The sequence below is a fragment of the Parastagonospora nodorum genome (genome assembly GCF_000146915.1).
Source record: "Parastagonospora nodorum SN15 chromosome Unknown scaffold_16, whole genome shotgun sequence".
Lineage (NCBI taxonomy): Eukaryota > Fungi > Ascomycota > Dothideomycetes > Pleosporales > Phaeosphaeriaceae > Parastagonospora > Parastagonospora nodorum.
In genome coordinates, this window is record NW_001884564.1 from 540,759 (window position 1) to 563,518 (window position 22,760).

Genomic DNA, 22,760 nt, shown 5'->3' on the forward strand with positions numbered 1-22,760 from the left:
ACAACATATCCCGTCGGCCCGCATACTCACCTCTCATTCACCTCTCATTCACCTCTCATTCACCAAACTTTCAAGCGCGTCAGTATACAAACAGAGCACGCTAGTCAACAAAACATTCTCCACCGAGCGGGTATATATTCGAGTCTTCCACCACTTCCAACCTCTCCATACTCAACCACCTCTACAGCACCCAGTCAACCCAACAACACCACTATCAACCAGTCCCAAACCATCGAGTCTCTCCCCGCCACCACAATGGCCGACGAAGACATCTCCGAAGAAGTCTACTTCGAACCCTTCAACTCTCCCACCCTCCCCCCTTTCATCCCCACCCCCTCAGCATCCAAGAAACCCGCCGACGACTTCTCCACCCTCCCTCTCGGCGCCCACACCCTCTTCTACCTCGCCATCATCGCCCCGCACACCGACACCTACAAGATCCACGGCCCCGCCACGTCCTTCTCACACCTACTCCCCCGGCTCGAAGACGTCGTCAGCAACTCGCCGCGCGCCATCGACAAGCTGGAAGCGATCCGCAACATCGAGGACGTGTGGGGCGACAAAGAGAAGAATCTAGAATTTGCGGAGCGCGGGTTCGGCACGTTTGTCGTCGAGGGCCAGCGCGGGATCTACACGGTGCTCAAGATACTGCGGGAGGAGAACAGGCGCGTGCGCGAGGAGTTGCCGGCGCCGGTTTATGTGGTGAGTGCGCATGGCCCGCTGGTTAATGAGGTGGGTTATGTGGCGACGACCAGGTTGGTGGGCGCGTTTGTGGGGCAGCGGGATGCGAAGGGGGCGGCGGTAAGGGCGATGGATGAGATGGTGCAGGGCAGGAAGGTGAGTAAGAGGAGTGAGTATTGGGGGAAGGAGAGCAAGGGGGGTGGGATGTTGATGGCGATGGGTGCGGCGAGGAGGTGGGAGGTTAGGATTGCGTATGAGGATCAGGTGCATAAGCGGGCGAAGGAGGAGGCGGAGAGGGAAGGGGAGAGTGTGGGATGGAGGATTTGAGCGGGTAAGGGGTGGGGAGGGACTTCACGATGATGCATTGGAGATGATTTGAAAGACTAAACAATACTTGAAGATCTACAGCTCTATCCATGCTTTTTGTGTGTATCTACATAATCCCCTTCTCCGCATCTCCCTTGACACTAATCGCCGGAAACTTCGACTTGCCCTTACCCACATAACTCCCAGAGTCATTCGACGCCTCATCGCTCTCCTTTTCCTTCTTCTCCTTCTTCATCTTCTTCATCACGCGCGCCGTGACCCTCGCGAGCGGTCGATACGCCATCACAAACGGCTTCCCAAAGAATTTCGCGCCAACCTCAAACCACGCGTCGGGGAATAGACGAACACAGACTCCCCACGGAATACACAAAACCGCGACAACGACACTGATCCCCCACTGATTCCCATTGATGCGCACAATGCTGAACGCGGTCCCGCCAAACATGGCAATCAGCACCTGCGCCGCCACCATGATGACATTCATCGTAATGAAGTAGTAGTTCTTCGTGATGCCCACGAAGATGTTCAGCTTATTGTCGAGCCGGCGGTTGTTGTACTGGTTGAAGATCTGCAGCCACACGAACATGTTGAAGATCAGGGAGCGCATTTCGTTCTCCGGGTAGGGCAGGAAGTGCGGGCCGCCGAAGTGCAGGATGAAGGTTGCGCTGACTTGGAATATGGCTTGGCCGATGATCATCTTCCACATTGTGAGCGAGATGATAGAGGCGGTGCGCGGAGTGGGCGGGCGGTCAAGGATTTCTTCGGTCGGGGCGTCGGTGGAGAGGGAAAGGGCGGCGAGAGAGTCCCTGGGTTATAATTAGCATGTGGAAATGGGGTGGGTTTTGGGAGAGATAGAATGAGACGTACATGAACAGGTTAATCCAAAGCAGTTGCACGGCAGTGAGAACAGAGCGCATTTCCGGGTCCTGGATCGCACTGATGAACGCGACGAGCATGGCAGTGATGTTGACTGTGATCTGGAACTGGAGGAACTTTTGCACGGCGTCGTTGACGGCGCGACCCCACATGAGGGCAGTGAGGATGGAGGAGAAGTTGTCATCCATGAGGATAATAGCAGAAGCCTCCTTGGCTACTTCAGTGCCGGCGATGCCCATTGAGAAACCGATATCAGCAGCTTTAAGCGCAGGTCCGTCGTTGGTGCCATCGCCTGTTACAGCGACGATACCGCCGAGTTTACGAAGGCGGGTGACGAGTACGCGCTTGTCTTCTGGAGACGAGCGGGCGAGGACTTGCAGGCGGGGGACGGACGAGCGTCCATGTCGTCGTCGCTGAGCTGGCGGAATTCAGGACCTTCCATAACAACACCGTCGGTGTAAATACCGCATTCGACTGCGATGGCTTTGGCGGTGATGATGTTGTCTCCAGTAACCATGCGAGTGATGACGCCGGCGTTTCTAGCCTTTTCTACAGCCTCAGGGACACCGGGGCGGAGCGGGTCTTGGATACCGACGACCCCGATGAAGGTCATTTCAGCAAGGAGAGCACCTAGGTCTTTTGCGACTGAGATGTCGTCGGGGTCTTCGGTACCGCGGGGAGGCCATTGGGCGAAGTCCTTGTAGATGAGACCGATTGTGCGAAGAGACTGGCTGGCATAGTGGTCGATGGTGGTGGCGATGCGCTTAACATGGTCACCGTCCATGTGGGCGACACCAGCTGGAAGCGCGATGGTGTTGGAGTAGCTCAGCAAGATCTCAGAGGCGCCCTTGACGAGAAGACGGTAAGTTCCATCAGAGAGCTTGTGTACAGCACCCATACACTTGCGGCTCGAATCGAAAGGCAGAAGCTGGACAACCTGGGCGCTGGTGCGCTCTTGAGAGAGGGATGTCATTCCGAGGACATTCTTTGCGAAGCCCAAAAGAGCGGTCTCAGTCTTGGAGCCAACAAATCCAAACTCTCCACCCTCGCCCTCGAAGGCAGTTGAGTTGATGGCAATAGACTCAACTAGCAGACGGTTTTGCTGGCTTGTCAAGCGTTGCGCGAATTGCGAAGACCGGTTGTCGGCAGCTCCAGGGTTCTTGTCGTCGAAGGTGTCTTCACCGAATGTACCGGTAACCACCGTCATCTTGTTCTGTGTCAAAGTGCCAGTCTTATCCGAGCAGATAGTTGTAGCGTTGCCCATGACCTCACAAGACTTCAGGACACGGACGAGATTGTTCATCTTGACCATCTGGGTAGTTGCAAATGCCAGAGCCAGCGTGATCGCGAGAGGTAGTCCTTCAGGCACGGCTACAACGATGATTGTCACTGATACGATGAGAATATCCATGAACTTCGACGCCTTCTCAGCTGGGCTGAGTGGACTACCAGGGAACGTCGCAACCAGGCGGAAAGTAAGAATCAGAAGCAGGAGGAACGAGGCGGCACTGGCGAGCTTTGCAATCGCTTTAGCGAGTCCGTCAAGTTTGACTTGAAGTGGGGTAGGTTCCATGTCGTGTCGCATGGCCATGAGGATACGACCGTAGCTGGAGTTGACACCGACAGAGGTGATGAGGTCTATGATGGTCAGTGATTGGATGATACAGTCTGTTCGATCTATACTTACAAGTTCCAACACCCTCCAGGACTTTGCTTCCGGAGATAATGAACGGGTCCAGGTCCTTCAAATCATTGTGTCCACGTTCAAGCAGGCGCAGGACCTGCTCACCGCTGGTCTTCTTCATCTGATCCGACTCTCCCGTAGCAGAAGATTCATCGCACTTGACGTTGTGGCCCGAGATGAAAATTCCATCCGCTGGGATGAGGTCACCAGGCTCCATGTGAAGCACATCCCCGACCAGGATGTCGTACACAGAGATGTTGAAGGACTTGCCAGATCGGATAACTTTGACTTCGCGTGCCTCTTTCTTAGCATTGAGCTTTACGAAAGCTCGCTCTTTCTGCCAATCATTGATGGCGCCGACCAAGACGACGACGGCAATTGAGACACAAATGGCGCAACCTTCGATCCAATCGACACTGGGTGGCGCGCCCGGCCCGTGATCAACACCGAATGTTTCGTAAAGACCGAGAGCGAGCGAGATGACGGCTGCTACTGTAAGCAGAATTAAGACGCTCTCCTTGTAGTACGCTTCCCACATGAGCTTCAGGAACGTCTTCGACTTCTTTATTGGCAACACATTGGACTTGAAGACGCGCTTGCGATCCGAGAAAGATTCTCCAGTATGCGAAGCGGTTGCTCCAGATCCGCCAACATCCACATGGCGTGTTTCAACGGGCCTCGGGAGGGCGGAGGAGTTGGCACCGCGGAGCTTCTTGTACATCGTGGTCGCCTCCTCGAATGAAACAGAGCCAGCAAGGTCCGCCTCCTCCAGACTGAGACCCGCATCAACGTCAGTGCGGAGACCGGCTTCAAGACCAGGAAGACCTCCAAGAGCAATGAAAGCTGGGAGAGATTTGGGATTCAGCATCTTGTTCAGCTGACCCGGGCTGAATGCGAACTTGTTGTTGGCGACGGTGAAATCCTTCTCAGAACCCGGATCAGGACTGAGAGCGTCTTCGTTTCTTTGCGAGTCGAGCGTGTATTTGCTGACTCCGCTAACTCCACTGTGTATCGAGCCAGCGGCCGATGTGGTTGGTGGTAACAGTGTTGCCTCACTTGGTGCTCGACTCCGACCAGAGGCCTGGAAACCTTTGGAAGAAGAGCTCATGGCGCTGATAGATCGCTCATGAGGTCGTTGTGCTATCGATCGTTCCGGGACGAGAGTTGCTGGTGATGCATTTTCGAAGGTATCTGTAGTGTTTGATCGCGCAGGCGCTTTTGGAATGTCGACGGTAATTTCAGGGAGAGGAGGGAGGGAGGAGTTCTGGTCGCGACCAGCCGCATTACTTGATTGAGAAGATGCCATGTTCAACAGGCAATGGATGTGAGAGGTCAATGTTCAACAGACCTAAAATGGGCAAGGATGAGGTGCTACTTGAATGTGCATGCACTACTCGATGAGCTCGCTGGAAGTATTCAAACAAGGGCATCTTGATAGCTATATTATACAAAAGCAGTTCGGTGATGTTTGTAGAGTTGTGGGCCCAGAAAGGGCAAGCTTCAGACCTCATGCAAGTGCGGGCTTAGCCTCCGCACTCCGTGACTTGGCTAGCGCGACTCAAGAGAAATCACCAGCCTTGATAGTGCTTCATCCGGTGAACAAGACTACCGAGCATGCAAAATGACAATCAGCTCCGCTATTGAGGCTGTGCTGCACGAGACTGATGTGAAGACGGAGCGCAGCGGGATTGGACCGCAAGAGGAGGAACCTGAAACTGAGCCAAGCACGAAAAGTATAGGACAAGAAAAGAGAGGAGGCGGAAATCCTTGAGAGGAAAAGGCTTGGGAGTGCCACCGTTAAGTAAAGTGGTGAGTTGTGAGGGCCTTCGTGCCTGACGATCAGGACCCTCCGTGTCGCAGATCTTGCGTCCTGAGGCTCGCGTGTCTCAGGTTCGCGAAACGATCTCGCGAGGTTTCAAGGTGTCGCCACACGTGGGTGTTTCGATCGACCTCGCTGCTTCCAGCGCGACGAACTGCCGTTGTTGCGGTTCAATCAAATGATTTGTGTCCGTGTGACGTCGAAATGTCGTTCGATATGTGAAGTTGCCATATGTTTAGGGTAGTGTTATCCAAATGCAGTTAGGCGGCTAGGTCTTGACCTGTGAGCGCGGCCTCAGCACGGGTTTGCTCCGCGCATGGCAGCGATCTGGATCTGCCACAGACCCGAAGTCATCATTTGATAGACCGGTCACTGATGTTTATCAACCCAGACGAAAAAGTGGAAGTTTTCCCGATGTAGGTGCTGGTCGAATGAGATTTGTACCATTTGCCGCGTGGAGACGTGATCGACATACCTCCTTTTGTAAGGAGACTGTTCTTCCCAGGGTGCAGTAACTCCGGATAGTTCTGAGCAGGCTGTAAGTGTTTGGTTAGGTCTTCTCCTTTCTGGTAAGATTCCAAGGTCGACATATAGATGACTGAAGCCAACAGGGCATATCAAGCCTGAGAGCTGCGTGCTATACGATCATTAACGACGCATCAGAAAACCGGAACGACATTTCTTGTATTGTTGACTGATGGCTGATCGCTCGTTGATATATGGCCGAATAGCCATGCCCACCTGGGAGAGCAAGTGCGCACGTGATGCGGGGTAAAGCTCACTCCAAGGCTTCAAGTGCTGGTGCACTTCCGTGCTCTCACGCAAACTCTTACATCACTTGTACGCGGGTCGCGGAAGATTCGGCATTGGTACCATAGTCGTGGAGAGCTTACGAGGCGAATAGGCGCAGCTTACCTATGACGTTGATAGAGCTGTCAGCATAACGTCGAGTGGCTACCAGCCTCGTATGGTAGTTGCATGCCCCACCACAATACCTTTGGGGGCCTAATGAGGAATTGGCATATCTGGCAGCTGTCGAATACCAAAGTCGGTCTTCGAATTGCAACTTTGAAGGCCTTGCTTGATTAGTGCGGGGCTGCATGGTGGCTGGTTGGGACTATGGCGAAAGAAACACTGCGAATAACGAGGGACGGATAGACAGGCGATACATGATAAACTTTGGAGGTCGGCCAACGGCGCAATTGCCGCGACAGAAGCAACGTCTCTCAAGGCGGTTTCAGCCAATTCTCCAACACTGCGGCGGACTAAGGTGGAAGGTGACCGCGGAGTACATGAAGGTAGAGAAGATGCGGCTAGACGTCTTCGAGAAAGGCTCGGGTAGAGCTCTAGACTGAGATAACAATGGCGGTAATGCTCAATGCAGCAATGTCACCGCATCATGAAGGCCGCTGAGTAGTCGGGTGTCAGCCACGGATGTTTGGTGGACAAAGAGGATCGATCGGTGATGCGGCATTTTCAGCGAGGCAGGAAGGTTTGCACCGCCATGGGTCAGTGGAACCACTGTGAGCACTTGGGACCTGGGTATGCAATATGGGTAGCACAAGGCTATATTAGGGTTGGTTATGTTGCTTTTGTTGGGGTCGTGCTCGAGCAGACGGCTGCCAGGGCGATCAGTGCAGCAGCAGGTCGACAGATTTATGCATTGTGCCAGGTCGCGCCGCATGATTCTCGAAGCCGGCATGACAGAGGCTGTGGTGTACATATAAGACAGTTCGCAGCAGCAGCAAGCAGCGCAAGGCGGGCAAGACATGAAAATCCGTCGGTAGCTGTACGAAGTAGCTGCAGCTGTGCTATGTAGTGGTGGAATGCGCGTTGGGGTCGATCCAGTGGCTGCATGTGCGAATGCATTCATCGCAAAGGCCATCCGCACAAGCCAGCCGCAGCTTCCGACTCCTATCTGCGCGCCATCAATAGCCAGAGCGGGCCTCTAACTGTTCCTTGCTATTCAAGCTCGCGTGCGTGGGTCGTGGCGCCCAATTCACTTTCCGTCCGCAGCGCCAGGCCGCGCAACGTATCCCATCCCATAAACCTCTCGTTCCATCGTTCCAGGCGTGGAGCTCATGACAACATAGCCGACAGACAGCAAGCACGCATGCATCGTTGAAGCAGGCAAGACTGGCCATCGGCGGCGCGACACATTCAAGCAATCTTGGCCACGGCGGCTAAGCCAGCAGGTTCCGCATAGCCACGGCGGCGTATGCAATCGACGCAGGCAACATGCCGCGACCTCCGTTCACCAGCAAGCTCTCGCTGCCGACCCGCTTCAAGCACGCCAACAACAACGGCGGACCACCATCGACGCCCAACAGCATCCCCAACAGTCGCCAGGGCAGTCCCAAACGCACAATGGAGCAAGCAAAGCCTGGGTTGATGTTGCGAGCGAATGTGCTCAAGGTGCGCCCGCCCAGGCCGTGTTCGCCGCGGGGGAGACATGTGGGAGAGCTGGTGGGCTAACGAGCGATGCAGGGCAGGAACCTCGCTGCAAAGGACCGCAGCGGCACATCGGACCCGGTGAGTGCTCCACCAAGCAGACACGCAGACACGCAGACACTCGGATACTGTTATGCAGAGAGCCATTGTTTGTATGAGGGTCTGAGGCCGCGCTGACTGGCTGCTGCAGTACCTCGTTCTTTCCCTCGGCGATGCAAAGGAAGCCACGCCCACCATCAACAAGACGCTGAACCCGGAATGGAACACGATCCTCGACCTGCCCATTGTGGGCGAGCAGAGTCTCCTGCTCGAGGTGCAGTGCTGGGACAAGGACCGCTTTGGAAAGGACTACATGGGCGAGTTTGACGTCATCCTCGAGGACCAGTTCCTCAACGCCCACCCGCTGCAGGAGCCCCGGTGGTTCCCGCTCGAGTCGCGCCACAAGGGGAAGAAGAAGAAGTCGGTCGTGTCGGGCGAGATCCAGATCCAGTTCTCGCTCGTCGACACGAGCAACCCGAGTGCGCCCGCGGACCAGCTCATGCAGAAGTTCATGGCCATCGCAGGAAGCTCGCCGAGCCCCGACGAGGAGGAAGCCGAGATGCTGCTGCGCGCCGACAGCAACAACACTGACGCCGAGGACGACGACGACAGCTCCGACGAGGCCCACGACGAGTCGCACAAGGCCGAGAAGCGCGAGAAGCGGCGGAAGCGCCTCAGGCTGGCCCGCCTCAAGAAGAAGGCCAAGCAGATGAGCGGCTACGAGTACTCGAGCAACGGCGACGTGGCAGGCGTGCTGTTCCTCGAAATCCAGAGAATCACGGACCTGCCGCCAGAGCGCAATGGTATGTATCCCCCGCGCATTGTGCACCACTCCGTCTGACAGCCTCGCAGTCACCAGGACCTCGTTCGACATGGACCCCTTTGTCGTGACCTCGCTCGGCAAGAAGACGTACCGCACCAAGACGGTCAGCCACAACCTCAACCCCGTCTTCGAAGAAAAGCTCGTCTTCCAGGTCATGCGCCACGAGGTCAACTACTCCGTCAGCTTCACAGTCATCGACAAGGACAAGTTCTCGGGCAACGACTATGTAGGCACCGTGAGCTTTCCCCTCGAAAAGGCCGTGTCTGTCGCGCCTCAAGCAGACCCGGAAACCGGTCTTTACAAGCTTCCCGAGCCGTCAGACTCGCCTGGTCTGCAATCGAGCTCAGATGCACGGCGATCACGGTTCCGCCTGCCCATGTCTCGGTCTTCATCTGCCCACAGCCTGTCTCGTCTCGGTAAGCCGTCTCTGAAGAAAGAAAACTCGACGGCTTCGCTATCGGGCCAGAACGCCAATGGCTCTACGCCTCCTGCGCCGACTAGCCAGCCCTCAACAGACTCGAATGGCAACCTCACGCCTGGGCTAGCTGTTGTCGCGGACCCCATGGCGGTGGACGACCAGGACTTGAAGACGTTCACCCTGCCCATCGACATGAAGCACAAGGACCGCTGGGAAGACAAGCACAACCCAACGTTGTACGTCCGTGCGAAATACTTGCCATACACCGCCCTGCGGCAACAATTCTGGAGGGCGATGCTCAAGCAATACGACGCAGATGACAGTGGCCTGCTCGATAAGGTCGAGTTAACTACCATGCTGGATACTCTTGGTTCGACCCTGCACGAGTCTACCATCGACAGCTTCTTCAGCCGTTTTGCCGCCCAGCACAACGGTGAGCTTCTACTGACTTTCGACGAGGCTGTCATCTGTCTCGAAGACCAACTACAAGCGACTGAGTATAATGCGCATAAAGCAGCCAGTACAAGTGGCTTCTTCACACCGGGAGAACAAACACCTTCCCTGGCGTCCGGTGACTTGACTCCCATTAACAAAAATGGCTCCACTGCCTCCATCCCTGTGCTTGAGACCGACGTCCTCGGCAAGCCAGGTGAGGAAGGCGACACGATACAGATTGATGATCTGGCCGACGAAAAAGGCGAAGAGCACGTTATTGAGATTCGCGAGTGTCCCATTTGCCACCAGCCGAAGCTGAACAAGCGCTCGGATGCTAACATCATCACCCACATTGCTACCTGTGCCAGCCAAGACTGGAGGCAAGTCAATAACATCGTCATGGCTGGCTTTGTCACCTCTAGCCAGGCCCAGCGCAAGTGGTACTCCAAGGTCATCACCAAGATTTCTTATGGAGGCTACAAGCTGGGTGCCAACTCCGCCAACATCTTGGTTCAGGACCGCATTACTGGACAGATTAACGAAGAGCGCATGAGCGTCTATGTCCGCTTAGGTATCCGCCTGCTCTACAAGGGTCTCAAGTCGAGTAACATGGAGAAGAAGCGAAGTGAGTTTAAGGGAAAAAGGACTCTCTTCCAACATGACTAATGTGTTCACAGTCCGTAAATTGCTAAAATCTCTGAGTTTCAAGCAAGGAAAGAAGTACGATGACCCTGCATCAGCTGCGGAAATCGTACCGTTCATTGCTTTCCATCAGCTCGACATGTCGGAGGTGCTTCTGCCAACGTCCGAATTCAAGAGCTTCAACGAGTTCTTCTACCGGGCACTAAAGCCTACTGCACGCCCATGTTCGGCGCCCGACGACCCGCGCGTTATCGTTTCGCCCGCTGATTGTCGTTCTGTTGTATTCAATACCATCGACTCGGCACAAGCCATCTGGGTCAAGGGCCGAGAGTTCACGGTCGAGCGTCTTCTAGGCGATGCTTATCCCCAGGACGCCAAGCGCTACCACGGTGGCTCACTTGGCATCTTCCGACTTGCGCCGCAGGACTACCATCGATTCCACATCCCAGTGGACGGTGTCATGGATGAGCCTAAGCTCATCGAAGGAGAGTACTACACTGTGAACCCCATGGCTATCCGGTCAGCTCTGGATGTCTATGGCGAAAATGTGCGTGTGATTTGTCCCATCGATTCGGTCGCACACGGCCGCGTGATGGTGATCTGTATCGGTGCCATGATGGTCGGCAGCACTGTCATCACACGCAAGAAGGGCGAAAACGTGAAACGTGCGGAAGAACTAGGTTACTTCAAGTTCGGCGGCAGCACTCTCCTGTTGCTTTTCGAGCCTGGACAGATGAAATACGATGACGACTTGGTCGACAACTCCAATTCGGCATTGGAAACTCTTGTAAGTGACACTGACTTTAACGGCCTCCGCTTTCACTAACATGTATTAGGTCCGCGTTGGCATGTCTATCGGCCACAGCCCGAACAGGGCAGCCCATCTTCCCGATATGCGCAAGAACAATCCCACCATGGAAGAGAAGCAAGACGCGAAGCGTCGAATTGAAGGCAGCATGGCGCCAGAGGGTGTCAAAGGCCCCATGCCCGGGGCCGGAATGTAACGATAGGACTATTGGCATCTCAGAGACGTTTGTGGAACTATAAAAAGCGGTTTGGCTTGTATAAGCAACGTAGCCAGGTATGAATTGATGATGGCATGAGAGCATATGGATTGGCAGCTCAGGATAGTGCTGCTTCTTCTCTTGGGAGTTCATTCAGGAGTTTCGTTTGCAACAAGAGACCTGGTGGTGGCTGTCTATACATACATCTAGCTAAGCAGTCCATCGAACAATGGGAAAACCACGTAATGTGCAAGACATTGACCCGAGACCGTGCGTTACGTGATTGGATCAGCATTTGAGCGGTGGATCATGTGTCTCGCCCGATTCGTACTAGCGCTTTGGTTTGTTTACCTGCCCGCTCACCTTGGGCAAGAGCCACCGCGCACCCACCACTTCCCTGCTGCTCCCGTGCCACAATCCTCGCCGTCACCGCTTCACGACTATTCGCATCACCGATTGTTACGATACCTACGATTATATCCAGCATTGCCTACGCCGTTGCGCCGACTTGCACGTGCGCGAAGCCGATCCGCCATCCGAAGTTGTGTTGTTGCGCCAATGCACGCGCCTTGAACTCGCCCACGAACACCCAGCAACCGGACTCATGACCACCGTTTTTGCGCGCTCACCTCTCCAATCGCTCCCCATGGCCGCAAACCGACCTACGACGCGACGGAGAAGTGTCAAACAGGCCTTTGAAGATGATGACGCACCCGCGCCCGCGCCCAAGCGCTCGCGGACCGAAGTAAACGGCACCAGCAAGAAAACCGCAACCGCGAAGAAGAGCGCAAAGGCTGCGTATGACGAGGATGACGACGGCTTCCAGTTCTCGCGACGCACTTCGAAAAGGACCACCAAGGCGCAAGCGGCATCTGCGCCAGAACCCATGCCCGAGGAGCCTCCAGCGAAGAACGCGCAATCTCAGGATCCCCTACCTGCCAAACCTACCGCGCGTCGGAAGAAGACTACGACTACAGTAGTCGAACTGGAGGTTGCAGAAACACATAAGCGCCGGCGTTCGACGCGTCTTTCTGCCGACAAGGAGCAACTAGAAGTTCGCCCGAAAGCAGCAGAACCCGCCACCTCGAAGCGCCCGAGGAAAAGCGCGCCCGCCGAGAAAGAGAGAAGGAAACAAGTCACTCCAGTACCTGAGGCCAAGCCTGAGGGGAAAGGTGCCTTGGTAGGCACAAAGACGCCTACCCAGAATGAGCTCACAGTCGCGAAGAAGCGCGACCCGAACGCGCAAAGGATCATGCTACCGTTTGCGGATACTCCGGTCATCACCAGGAACAAGGAGATGCGAAAGGGCAGCAAGGAGGGGCATCGCAGGAGCAGCACAGGCTTGCGAGGCAGGAGGGCGAGCTCGTTGATTGACAGCGGGATGTCAAATGGTGAGACCCCACACCCGCTCAGCCCAGGCTGGTCTCTGCGCTCGGCTTAGACGCGGTGCACATATTTTGAATTTCTGCTAACCAATGTTAGCTTTACCGCACTCAGAAGTCGAAGTCCGAGACTTTTACAAGTACATCGAGCAAAGTCTACCCGAGCCAAGGCGGATGAAGCAACTGTTGACTTGGTGTGGATCGCGAGCGCTACCAGAGAAACCATCTGGCAATGTCAAGAATGCGAACGCAATAATGGCCGCAAGGGCGATACAGCAGGAGCTGATTGACGATTTCGCAAGCAAACCAGAGCTCTCGGACTGGTTCAGCAGGGTATGTATACCATGGGGATTGAGAGTCAGGCACAATTGCTAACAATTGTACAGGAAGAAACAGCGCCACCACCCGTAGTGAAAAAGCCAAACCCACAGAATGAGAAGAACAACGCTACACTGCAGGAGTTGGAAGACGAAGTCAAAAGGTATATGGAAGCATCTCACTCACAAGTCTAGTCATACTAACGCAAATGTAGACTCGAAGCAGAGAAATCCGCCTGGGAAGCATTAGCAGCAACATCCACATCCATGCCTCCCCCAGCCGCCCCTCCAAAGACTTTCCCGACACCGAAATTCTCCGAAATCGATACCTCGCTTCTCGACCCCGAACAAGCTGCCATCCTCGCCGCCCTTCAAACACCACAGACCCAAGACTCGGAGCAACGACCGCCGTCGTCCGCGTTCACATTCACAACTACCACCGCACTGCAATCACATCTCACACACCTCAGCCAATCTCTCGAACCGCACATCGATTTATTTGCGGACGGCGTGCACAAGATCGAACAATACCGCAACACGGCCGAGCGCGTAGCGGATCGCATCCTCGGCACAGCGAGCAAGAGGCTAGAAGAGCGAGATCGCGAAGTGAAGCAGCGTGTAGGCGCCGAGGGGATTGGCGTGGGCGATGTACTCCGTGGACTGGCAGGGGTGCTTGGTGAGCAATAAGACGCCGGTCTTTGTTTTTCTTTTTGTCATTTAAAGATTGCATGAGCATGATCAATGTGGCGTTTTGTTCTTCGATTCTGGACAAAGCATGGGCGGTGTTCTTTTTGTGTGGGGGGCGGAACTGCTTGGGCAGCGATATACCACCAATTCTGATCAGGGCCTTTTTTTTTTGGCGCCATGAATTCCTGCATTTATGTATCAATGTGCTGTTTATTCTTTGCTAGTTTTAAGTTTGTTGAAATGGTAAATGTCACAGCTTTTCAAATCACTTCTGAGGACATTTCACTCTTACACCTTCGAGGTCCCTGCCTTTCAGTTCTTGATACACCATACAGCAAGTCTGCCAATCTCATCTCCCAGCCTCAGTGCGAATCCCATCGTGACGCGCAGTAAGAGCAACCGCTGCTCCAGATAGCGCAGCACGTCCATCTCAGTAGAAACGAGCTGCTCCGCCGAACGACCGAGTAACTGCTCCCAAGCCTGGTCGGAGAGGATGAGTTTCCCGCTGCCGATCTGGCCAGTTTCGTCAAGTACAGGACCGAGCTATGCAGACATGAGTACTTAAAAACTCAAGAGAGAGAGGGACAGAGCAGACGTACGATTTTCGGATTAATCCTCAACGCCACGTCCCTCTGACACCCCCTACACTTCTCCCGCAGTGAGTTGCCATACACCTCCATCCCACAACACTCGTTGCACATGAGCATGTTGCGCTTATACGGCGCCACGATGTCTAGGGACGTTATGATGACGGATAAATACCCCGTCACACACCCGCGCGGATTCGCGCGCGCAAACTCATCCACGTCTGCGAGCGTGTACTTCGCCCGGACCTGCGCTGTCTCGCATGCGCCTATGTCTATCGCGGGAAATGGCGGGTTCACATGCTCGCGGCGCGTCAGGCGCTGTGCGAGGGCGCGAAGGCGGCGCGCGTCGCTGAGGTCGGGGTCGATGTCGAGGCGGGAGGTGGCGTTGAGGGTGAGTTTCGCCGTCTTGTCGATGCGCCAGCCGGGGTTCGAGATGAGCAGGATGGTTTTGGAGGGTGTGAAGGAGGAGGCGGAGGAGCAGAGTGGGGCGTAGAGAGTGAGGGAGGCGGAGGCAGTGGCGTCGAAGATGGCGAGGGAGACGAGGGTGGAGGTGGTGCCGTTTCTGTTGATATCTTTCTATGGTTAGGAGGGGAGGGATAGGGAGGGATAGAGAGGTAGAGTGATGGTTACATTTCTTATGCGCGCCGATACTCTTGATACACACGAGCAGTTTAGGGCCGTCGATGTCGTAGCCGCCGTCTGCGAAGGTCTTGAGCGTCATGAGGCCGGGGAGAGTGTTGGAATCTTTACAGTTGAAAGGGCGCTTGAATTGTGTGCCGTCGTCGCTTTTCTCGTGCACCATGAAGTAGCAGTTCCGCTCGCCTTCGGGGAAGATGCTGGTGAATAGCGGTGCGGTGCTGGGTGCGAGGCTGTTGTGCTCCGAGCTGTTGGAGACATGCACCGTCCACAGCGTGACCAACTGACCAAGTCGGATGTGGTAGATGGTGTTGTTATACCAGAGACGTACAGTCAGCACACCGGTGTTGTCGGCGAGCTGAATCTTAAGGTAGCCTTGAGCAGCTTTGCGCTGCTTGCTGGGTTTCGCGACGTTGTAGAAGTTGACCACACGGCCCATGAGAGTGAGGTTACGTGGACCAGGCTCAAGACTGCCTAGATCAGCTTCTTCGTACTCAAGATTTGGCTGCGGTGCGTTCTTGTTAGTGGCGACGTTGCAAAGAGGAGTGAACTCTGTCACTCACAGCCCATGATGCTGTTGCGGATGCTCCATCAGGCTGCGCTGCCGATCTCACTTCTTCAGCAGTGAAGCCATCGCCCTGTTTTGTCGGCGACGATGACGGTGTGAAGCAAGACTGTATCGAGTTCTCCGGCATGATTCTTTAAGTGTCATGGAGTTTGCAGTGTTAGGGAGATGCGGGTGAGCTGTTCGGGTGAGGTTTGTTGGGATGGAAGGAGCGTCCCTTCCCCAAGCACAGCTCGCAGCTTCCCGATTCCAGCAGTGACGGTCATACCGCCCAACAATAGCGTCTTTAAAAGGCAAAACAATCTAGTTCTTCGACCAACATTAAGAATTCACGCAATTGAGGAGAATCTTCGACCGAATCGGTTTTCATTGTTGTTGTTTGTAATGAGTGTATAGAGCTAGTCATAAGTGACAATCAAATTAATTAATCGTCTCCACCGCGAAAACCCATGTAGCCGAACACACCATCAGCATGTTGACAGCATGAGTGCACGTCCTCTAGAATAGCTTGTGCTCTAGAGTCATGTCGTTCTCAGGTTCAAGACCGACGCAGGCGCGGAAGATGTTGGTGAGGCAAGCGCGCTGCTTGGCAAGAGCGTTGACGACAGGAGTGCCGGTGGGAGTAAGAGGAGCCTGGTCGTAGTCAGTAAATGATAGTCAATATCCTGGCAGCTAACGTACCTTGAGCATGTAGCTAAGAACACTGAGAACGCTGTGGAAGCCAGAGTACTTGTCGTCGGAGGCCTCAGCACTGTGTGCCTTCCACTGGACACGGGTCATGATCTCAGCAACGAGGACCAAGTCAATGATCAATGGAGAAGCAAGGAGAGAGTCCTCGCAGACATTGAACAGACTGATAGTCTGGTGGCCATCCAAGAAGATCTCAGCATAGTACTCGTCGAGAGCGCGCTTGTCGTCTCCAACAGAGGGCATGTACTTGATGACGACGCAGTGGTCAGGGTGCTCGCCTTCTTTGTAAAGCACCGTGTTCGCAGCGACCATGTCGTCAACCACGTTAGACTTGGAGATCTCCTTGGAGCGGAACTGCTTCTGAGAGCTGAGGTTCATGCCGTCATTGTTGCCGAGATGGTTGTAGCTGGCAATGGAAGTGAGCTTGATACCGGCGTTGATCAGGAAGTCAACAAGCGCCGACTTCATCTTGGTCTGGCCAGACTTGAAGTCGTCACCACCAATGAAGGCGTTGTGCTTCTCGGCGAGCTCGATGGCACCCGGAACAAAAGTGTTCTGGGGAGAGCCGTTGATGAAAGGAGCGCCCTCAAGGATGGAGGCGACGGCGAAGACGGTAGAAGGAGAGACTTCCTCGTGGCCAGTCTCAATGGACTTCATCAGGTTGTCGGCAGTGTCGTTCACACCCTCAAGGATATCGGCGTAACGCTCTGTGTTGGCGGTCCACTGCACAATCACCTTGTCCAGACCATTGGCAGACTTGAAGTCACGGATATCCTTGCGGATCTGCTCAACATGGGCCATGGAAGCCTTGCTACCCGGAAGGATGTTATCAGCGCGCTCCTCCTGGTTGGCGGCAATGAAATCCGGGTAGTAGATGCTGGGCAGAGGCTTCATAGCACCCATCTCCTTGCGGACCAGGGACTTGAGAGAGGGCGAGAGCACCTTGGCGCGGTCCATGGCCTCAGAGAGGTTCATGCCGCTGATGTCCCAACCACCCACAACGAGGTCGTTTGGGTGAACCATGGGCAGAAGGTCATGGAAGGGGATATAGATCTCCTTGCCGGTCTTGCTATCCACTCCCAGTTTAGTGGTAGAGCTCATGATGACGGATCCGTAGTAGTTGGCGCCGCGCTGTCCCTGCTTGGTCTCCCAGACGAGGTTACGCTTGTTGGCAATGATACCGGCAGTTACAGTGGTACCATTGTTACCACCCCAACCGACCAGCATGACACCAGTCTTGGGGATCTTGCGGTCGACTTTGAAGTCATACAGGGTCTCCTTGGGAATGGCCACATACTTGCCCTCGGCGTTCTGGGTGACGTCGGTCGTGCGGTAAGTGTACTTGGACTTGATGGTATCCTCGGTGTATTCCACGTTGGAAGAGCTGACAGTAAAGAGATCCTTGGCAGGAGCGGTGCTGGTCCCGAACCCATTGGCCTGGCCGACTACTTCTTCTGCGTGCGGTGCCATTTCGATTACTTGATATTTGTTGTTGCTTGAAGGCACGAAGAATTTATCTGCGGAAGTCTAGATCCGACGCTGCCCCAGAAGGAGAAGTACGTCGGCCGGCGAATGGGTTGTGGACCCTGGAAAGAGTTAGATGGTTCATCGTCACTGTAGCCTGGCGAGCTCTGGAGAGAGTCGGAGGAATGAGGGGTACTCACGAGCTGAGGAGATTGGAAAACGTCTTGACGGCTGGGCAATGGCCCGAGTGGAATTGGTTGTGTTTGATGGAGAGGGAAGCTTTGTCAATTGCTGAGTAGCAGTTCACGATGATGTTGTAGAATTGGGGTGGGGTTCCGGTAAGGGTGAGAAGGTGCAATATATACAGAATGATGACTTATCGATAGGCACAAAGCTAAGGAACGCGCCTTTGCTCCGCCTGTTGCCGGACAGCGTGTACGACACCGCTTCTTCACCACTTTACCTTTGCACTCCACTTTTCGAGCCAGATTATCCCGCCTCAGCCCGTCGCAAGCACCACCGGGCCAATGGCAGTCTCTGAATGTCTCCCATGTGCTGGACGCCACGTCCGCTTTCGCTCTTTCAATCTCAGGATGCAGTGCTCCATACCATTGTAGGTTGGAGAACATGCAGGTGAAGACGCGGAGGCACTTGGAAGAACATCTGTGGGCCCTCAACGCGTAGACAGCTGTCACGACCGCAAGAGGGGTCCAATACGGACTGGCCACAGCAGTGTTGTTGTCCGTCACTACGCACATCACTTAATGCAACCGGTCCCCGCTATCACGTGGGCACGCCTTGATTTTATCCGCAGACGCGAGATACTGCTGGCCTCGGCACCACGGCAGGCCGCGCTTGGAAGACGAGTTGGGTGCGCACTTACTCGTACGGCATTGTTCTTCACAGCATGACGAATGGTATTTTCTCACTGCATTGCCGTGGTGCCGAGTCGGACAACCACATGTTGTTTCAGTGCACGTCAGAATACATGCAGTTGTTCTCGAGACAGATTCAGCATCAGACTTGTTTACAGAGGTGGGGAGCACGCGACAGAGGACGCAGCCGAACACACTCTCCACCATGCAGGTTCATGTCGTGTAATGCGAACTCGATGACCGCCTTGGCCCGTCGATGGGATGCGAATCCCCGTGGCACTGACTTATCAGGCGCAATAAGTCGCAAGACAGGCAGGTGTTATATTCCACCTTTCCTGCGATCTGCCACCAGCCGCACAGGAGTGTCGAGCTGCAGATTGCAGAGGAACACCGAACGAACGACCGGTAATCCGCCTGGGGTCCGTGCTGTTTGGACATCGCTCTCATGTGTCACGCGGCACAGTCAGAGCGTTCCAAGGTTGCAGGAAACGATTTGAAACCTGGAGAGGCTTTGCGCGTGCTGACAAGAGTTTGATGACACGACACGTGAAGGAGGAAACATCTGAAAGTATGTGCGAAAGAAACTTCTCTTGTGTCGTAGGAGGCGCCTAACCACCGCGATGCCCCTGCGCCGACAAGGAGACGGCGATGATGATCGAACACAGCAACGCTCCCACCCGATGTCCAACCAGAAGCTCATTTAATGTCCGAGGGCTCAATGGTTCCCTGCGCACTGACAGCATGCGAGCGGAGCCTCTTAGCCTTGCAAATCCCCTATGTTGGCCTTGGCTGCTCGGCTTAATTTTCTTCGACGTGCAGTCAAGATGTCCAATTGTCACAAAGGCGAGCTCCAAGCATTTGCACAGGTCACGATGGACTACAGATCTCGTCATCGGCGCTTGGGACATTCGCCCAGACGACGCGACGGACCAGTTTCATGTCAACTCTGGCTTTGGCATGTTTGGTGCTTCGACTCGCGGCGGCAGGGACCATGTGGCCTTGCCGCTTATTTGGAAGCCAGCCAACCAAGAGCCGCCGCCGAGCACACCAGAAGCGCCACCATTCAGGGACAGCGCAGGCTACTCGCAGCACCGTGTTGACGCCTTCAGACTGCTCACCTGTCTTTGGCTCGCGAAAGCCATGCTTTTGATTGCCTCGAGCCTTGTAGCACGTCGCGGCTCTTGAATGGCTGCTTTGATGGCTATATCATGATCGTTACCCTGGTCGCTTTCTGATTAGTTGCAAATTATCCAACATAACGGAGTATCGCCTGTGGGGCAAAACATTCTCTCAAACGGGATGGTGTGGGTGCAACGACGCTAATTATCACCCGCATCCGTCTTCAGATCACCGCCCAATTCCACACCATTCCCGCATCCCTCCCCCTGATCCAGCAAGACCCACAAGGTCCGCCCGCTGTTGGGCGTTCGAGGCGGTCTTTCGGCCGCACGCATTCGTCTTCCGAGCACCAACGCTTTCCGTCACTATCGCATTGCACACCTACAACACCTACTCGTCAAAACACAACATTGCTGGATCCTTGTGGCACCACGCTCAGAGATATCAAACATTAAGACCAGACGTCGGGCTGCGGGAGAAAGAAGTAAACATGACTCGGACCAGCGCGAGCGGTCTACCTATGATCAAATGCTCATCCTGTGGTATTGATATCGACATTCTTCAATTAGCAGACCATGTGTGTGCTCCGGCTGCCTCGTCCAGTAAGTCATTGTTTACTTGTAAACAAACTCCCACTGACCCAAGTCTAGCAACGGCAGCTCCAGCCGTAACGCCCCCAGAATCGCCGAAGGTCAATCGTGCTGGAAGTCTTGGTTCCTTCAGCAAACGATCTGAGGGCCAGCCGCCGATGGGTCGTATGCGCCCTCCACCTCGCATCGACTCAAATGCTGCCAGTAAGCCAATGCGCAAGCAACTCTCAATTGACTGTGCTAATGCTAATGCACTCAGACAAACCATTTCGGCCCCTGGAGCCGTCACCAATGAGCAACTACAGTGACCCCAGAAGTCGGTCGCCAATGCTCTCACCAACACCACCTAAATCTCCATATAAGATGAATCGAAGCGCGACAGCCCCAGTACCACGACCGAAGATGGGTCCCCCGTCGCCCAAGATTTCCTCAAATTTAGACTGCGCTTTTCCCCCTTTCCCGTCCAAGAGGAGTGCGACATTCCAAACCGCAAGACCGCAGCAGCGCGAAAGACGAGAGCCCTCGCCACAGCATTTGTATGCTGAACCAAGTCCTCTCTTCGCGCCTCTCAGCCCTAGATTTGATGGTGGAGATAACATCGCGAAGCGCATGGATTCCATTGCGCCAGGTCCGTTCGATGGACGTGCAGACCGCCGGCCAAGTACTTCCAGTTCTTCCAAACCTCCCTCGCCTTTGCCGGAGGCCGCATCCTTTGGCCACAGAAGAACAGGTACTCAAGGTAGTGCCAGGAGTGTCGGAAGCACATCGCGACAGCGTTCTTCTGTATCATCGACAATGTCGCGCGCTTCAGCATATTCGAATAGAAGTGTAGGCTTGCCTGCTCATCCAAAAATGAGCAACAACATCAACAGCATGCCGCCGCCACCTTTACCTGCGTCTACTGAATCGAATGAAGGCATCGACGCTTTCCTTGACCGTCTGCAGAAAGAGAGCATGGGGCCAGCGCACGCGCGCAAGACGAGCGACCCAAAGACTGATCTGAAACGAGATGGAAGCAAAGAGAGGAAGCAGCCACCTCCACGACCAAAGAGGCCTTCTGAGAGCCATTTACCGATATCCGACATGTCTGAGCTCCAACCTTCAGCATTTGTTCCTACACCGATCAACGCGTTCCCTCCTCGAAACGCCAGCATTCGTACTCTTGGAAACGCGAATCAACAGAATGCCGTCCCATCTCGAACAGCGCAACTGCCGCCATTACTGCCGCCTGGTTTTAGCCATGACACTCCGATGAACCCCCTCCATACGCCATCGGATTCCGGACTCTCTGACGACTCCTACGCAAGCTCCGGCTTTAGAAGTGCAGCAAGCTCTCGATCAAGTCCGCCAGCATCTGAAGCCAGTCATTCCCGCCAAGCATCCAAGCTGGGTCGCTCAGAATACCTCGGTGATAGCTTCGAAAGGACCGCCAGCCCAGATTCTTACGCGGGCTCTCCAAAGTATTCTACTGTGAAGGCACCCCTTCGTAGCGCACCAAGCCAGCCGAGATTCAATGCACCAGAACCTATTCCCCCACCATCTCCATCACCCTATGCAGATCTCCCGGAATCACCCATGGACCCCGCCATCCAGCTAGGTATCGCATTCGACCGCCGGCCAAAGCAATCAGCCTCGCGACAAGACTCAGCTCAAAAGGTTGGACATAGCCCTCTAGGAAAATCACCAGACACAGCACCCCGTCGACAAGAAAGCCGACCCGCGTCGAAGGGCAAATGCCGAGGTTGCTCAGAGCCAATTGTGGGGAAATCCGTCAAGGATTCTTCAGGCCGCCTGACAGGACGTTACCACAAGCACTGCTTTGTTTGCAAAACCTGCAGCGATCCATTCCCAACAGCAGAGTTCTATGTTTATGAGAACTCTCCCTACTGCGAACGCCATTACCATGAGCTCAATGGATCTGTATGCGCTTCATGTAACCGTGGCATTGAGGGCCAGTATCTGGAGACAGATGCACGCACAAAGTTCCACCCCAAATGCTTCAACTGTTCAACATGTCGCGTTGTTCTGCGAGACGATTATTACGAGGTCAACGGACAACGCTACTGCGATCGACATGCACACAGCGCCGCAAACCCACCGCAGAGCTTCCTCGGACCTGGTGGCTTCCGACCACGCCTGGAGAAGCGAAGCACTAGACTCATGATGATGGCTTGAGCAGCCCTTCTTACGCCGTCCGGACCCTCGTTACTCACTTTCATCGCACTTGTTTTTCTCCTCTCGTTTCACGTCTTTTTAGCGCCTTTGTTCTTTGTATATGCACGAACGTCTCTCTGCTTCATTCACTTTTATACCCGGCCAGCCCGGCCTTTATTCACCTGATTACGTTCTATATACCCTACATTATCCCATTCGCTATAGAGTGTGTAATAGGCTGCATGGTCGATCTTCTCAAGGACGCCGCCCTGTTTGTCTGGTCAATCTTTTTCAATACCCACAAATACCCCTTTCGTTCACAACTGTATACTATTGTTGGCTCTGTGAGCACTCGTCATCTTGCTGTACATATGAGCTCCGACTTGATATCTGCGTCACTGTAATATTCTAATGTCTACTGTTGGGCCACGATGGTGGTACTGACGACAACCGAACACGTCAATAAATCGCAGAACTCATGCATCAATTACCTTG

The 22,760-nt window shown here is 54.5% G+C and overlaps 8 protein-coding genes across 8 annotated transcripts; 5 read left to right on the forward strand and 3 right to left on the reverse strand.

Moving 5' to 3' along the window:
* Positions 1-255: 255 nt before the first annotated feature.
* SNOG_10199 (hypothetical protein) lies at positions 256-1,008 on the forward strand (the record flags this gene model as incomplete). Its single annotated transcript, XM_001800428.1, has 1 exon — positions 256-1,008. One exon carries the CDS (start codon positions 256-258, stop codon positions 1,006-1,008), a length of 753 nt encoding a protein of 250 aa, XP_001800480.1.
* Positions 1,009-1,114: 106 nt separating this feature from the next.
* On the reverse strand, positions 1,115-4,676 carry SNOG_10200 (hypothetical protein; the record flags this gene model as incomplete). Its single annotated transcript, XM_001800429.1, is given in 4 exon segments — positions 1,115-1,814; positions 1,876-2,236; positions 2,278-3,552; positions 3,572-4,676. The coding sequence occupies 4 exon segments, from the start codon at positions 4,674-4,676 to the stop codon at positions 1,115-1,117; spliced, it is 3,441 nt and encodes a 1,146-aa protein (XP_001800481.1).
* A 2,949-nt stretch (positions 4,677-7,625) lies between these two features.
* On the forward strand, positions 7,626-11,445 carry SNOG_10201 (hypothetical protein; the record flags this gene model as incomplete). The annotated part of the gene is made up of 6 exons (XM_001800430.1): positions 7,626-7,802; positions 7,875-7,919; positions 8,029-8,680; positions 8,730-10,178; positions 10,231-10,982; positions 11,032-11,445. The coding sequence occupies 6 exons, from the start codon at positions 7,626-7,628 to the stop codon at positions 11,197-11,199; spliced, it is 3,243 nt and encodes a 1,080-aa protein (XP_001800482.1). The 3' UTR covers positions 11,200-11,445.
* Positions 11,446-11,803: 358 nt separating this feature from the next.
* SNOG_10202 (hypothetical protein) lies at positions 11,804-13,585 on the forward strand (the record flags this gene model as incomplete). The annotated part of the gene is made up of 4 exons (XM_001800431.1): positions 11,804-12,590; positions 12,697-12,914; positions 13,013-13,062; positions 13,114-13,585. The coding sequence occupies 4 exons, from the start codon at positions 11,804-11,806 to the stop codon at positions 13,583-13,585; spliced, it is 1,527 nt and encodes a 508-aa protein (XP_001800483.1).
* A 312-nt stretch (positions 13,586-13,897) lies between these two features.
* Positions 13,898-15,503, reverse strand: SNOG_10203 (hypothetical protein; the record flags this gene model as incomplete). The annotated part of the gene is made up of 5 exons (XM_001800432.1): positions 13,898-14,128; positions 14,185-14,318; positions 14,358-14,734; positions 14,835-15,313; positions 15,372-15,503. The coding sequence occupies 5 exons, from the start codon at positions 15,501-15,503 to the stop codon at positions 13,898-13,900; spliced, it is 1,353 nt and encodes a 450-aa protein (XP_001800484.1).
* Positions 15,504-15,722: 219 nt separating this feature from the next.
* Positions 15,723-17,556, reverse strand: SNOG_10204 (hypothetical protein). The gene is made up of 2 exons (XM_001800433.1): positions 16,055-17,556; positions 15,723-16,006 (listed from the first exon to the last, which is right to left on the reverse strand). Exons 1-2 carry the CDS (start codon positions 17,531-17,533, stop codon positions 15,872-15,874), a joined length of 1,614 nt encoding a protein of 537 aa, XP_001800485.1. The 5' UTR covers positions 17,534-17,556; the 3' UTR covers positions 15,723-15,871.
* A 1,494-nt stretch (positions 17,557-19,050) lies between these two features.
* Positions 19,051-19,552, forward strand: SNOG_10205 (hypothetical protein; the record flags this gene model as incomplete). The annotated part of the gene is made up of 2 exons (XM_001800434.1): positions 19,051-19,107; positions 19,286-19,552. 2 exons carry the CDS (start codon positions 19,051-19,053, stop codon positions 19,550-19,552), a joined length of 324 nt encoding a protein of 107 aa, XP_001800486.1.
* A 459-nt stretch (positions 19,553-20,011) lies between these two features.
* Positions 20,012-22,286, forward strand: SNOG_10206 (hypothetical protein; the record flags this gene model as incomplete). Its single annotated transcript, XM_001800435.1, has 3 exons — positions 20,012-20,123; positions 20,172-20,315; positions 20,371-22,286. 3 exons carry the CDS (start codon positions 20,012-20,014, stop codon positions 22,284-22,286), a joined length of 2,172 nt encoding a protein of 723 aa, XP_001800487.1.
* Positions 22,287-22,760: the final 474 nt, after the last annotated feature.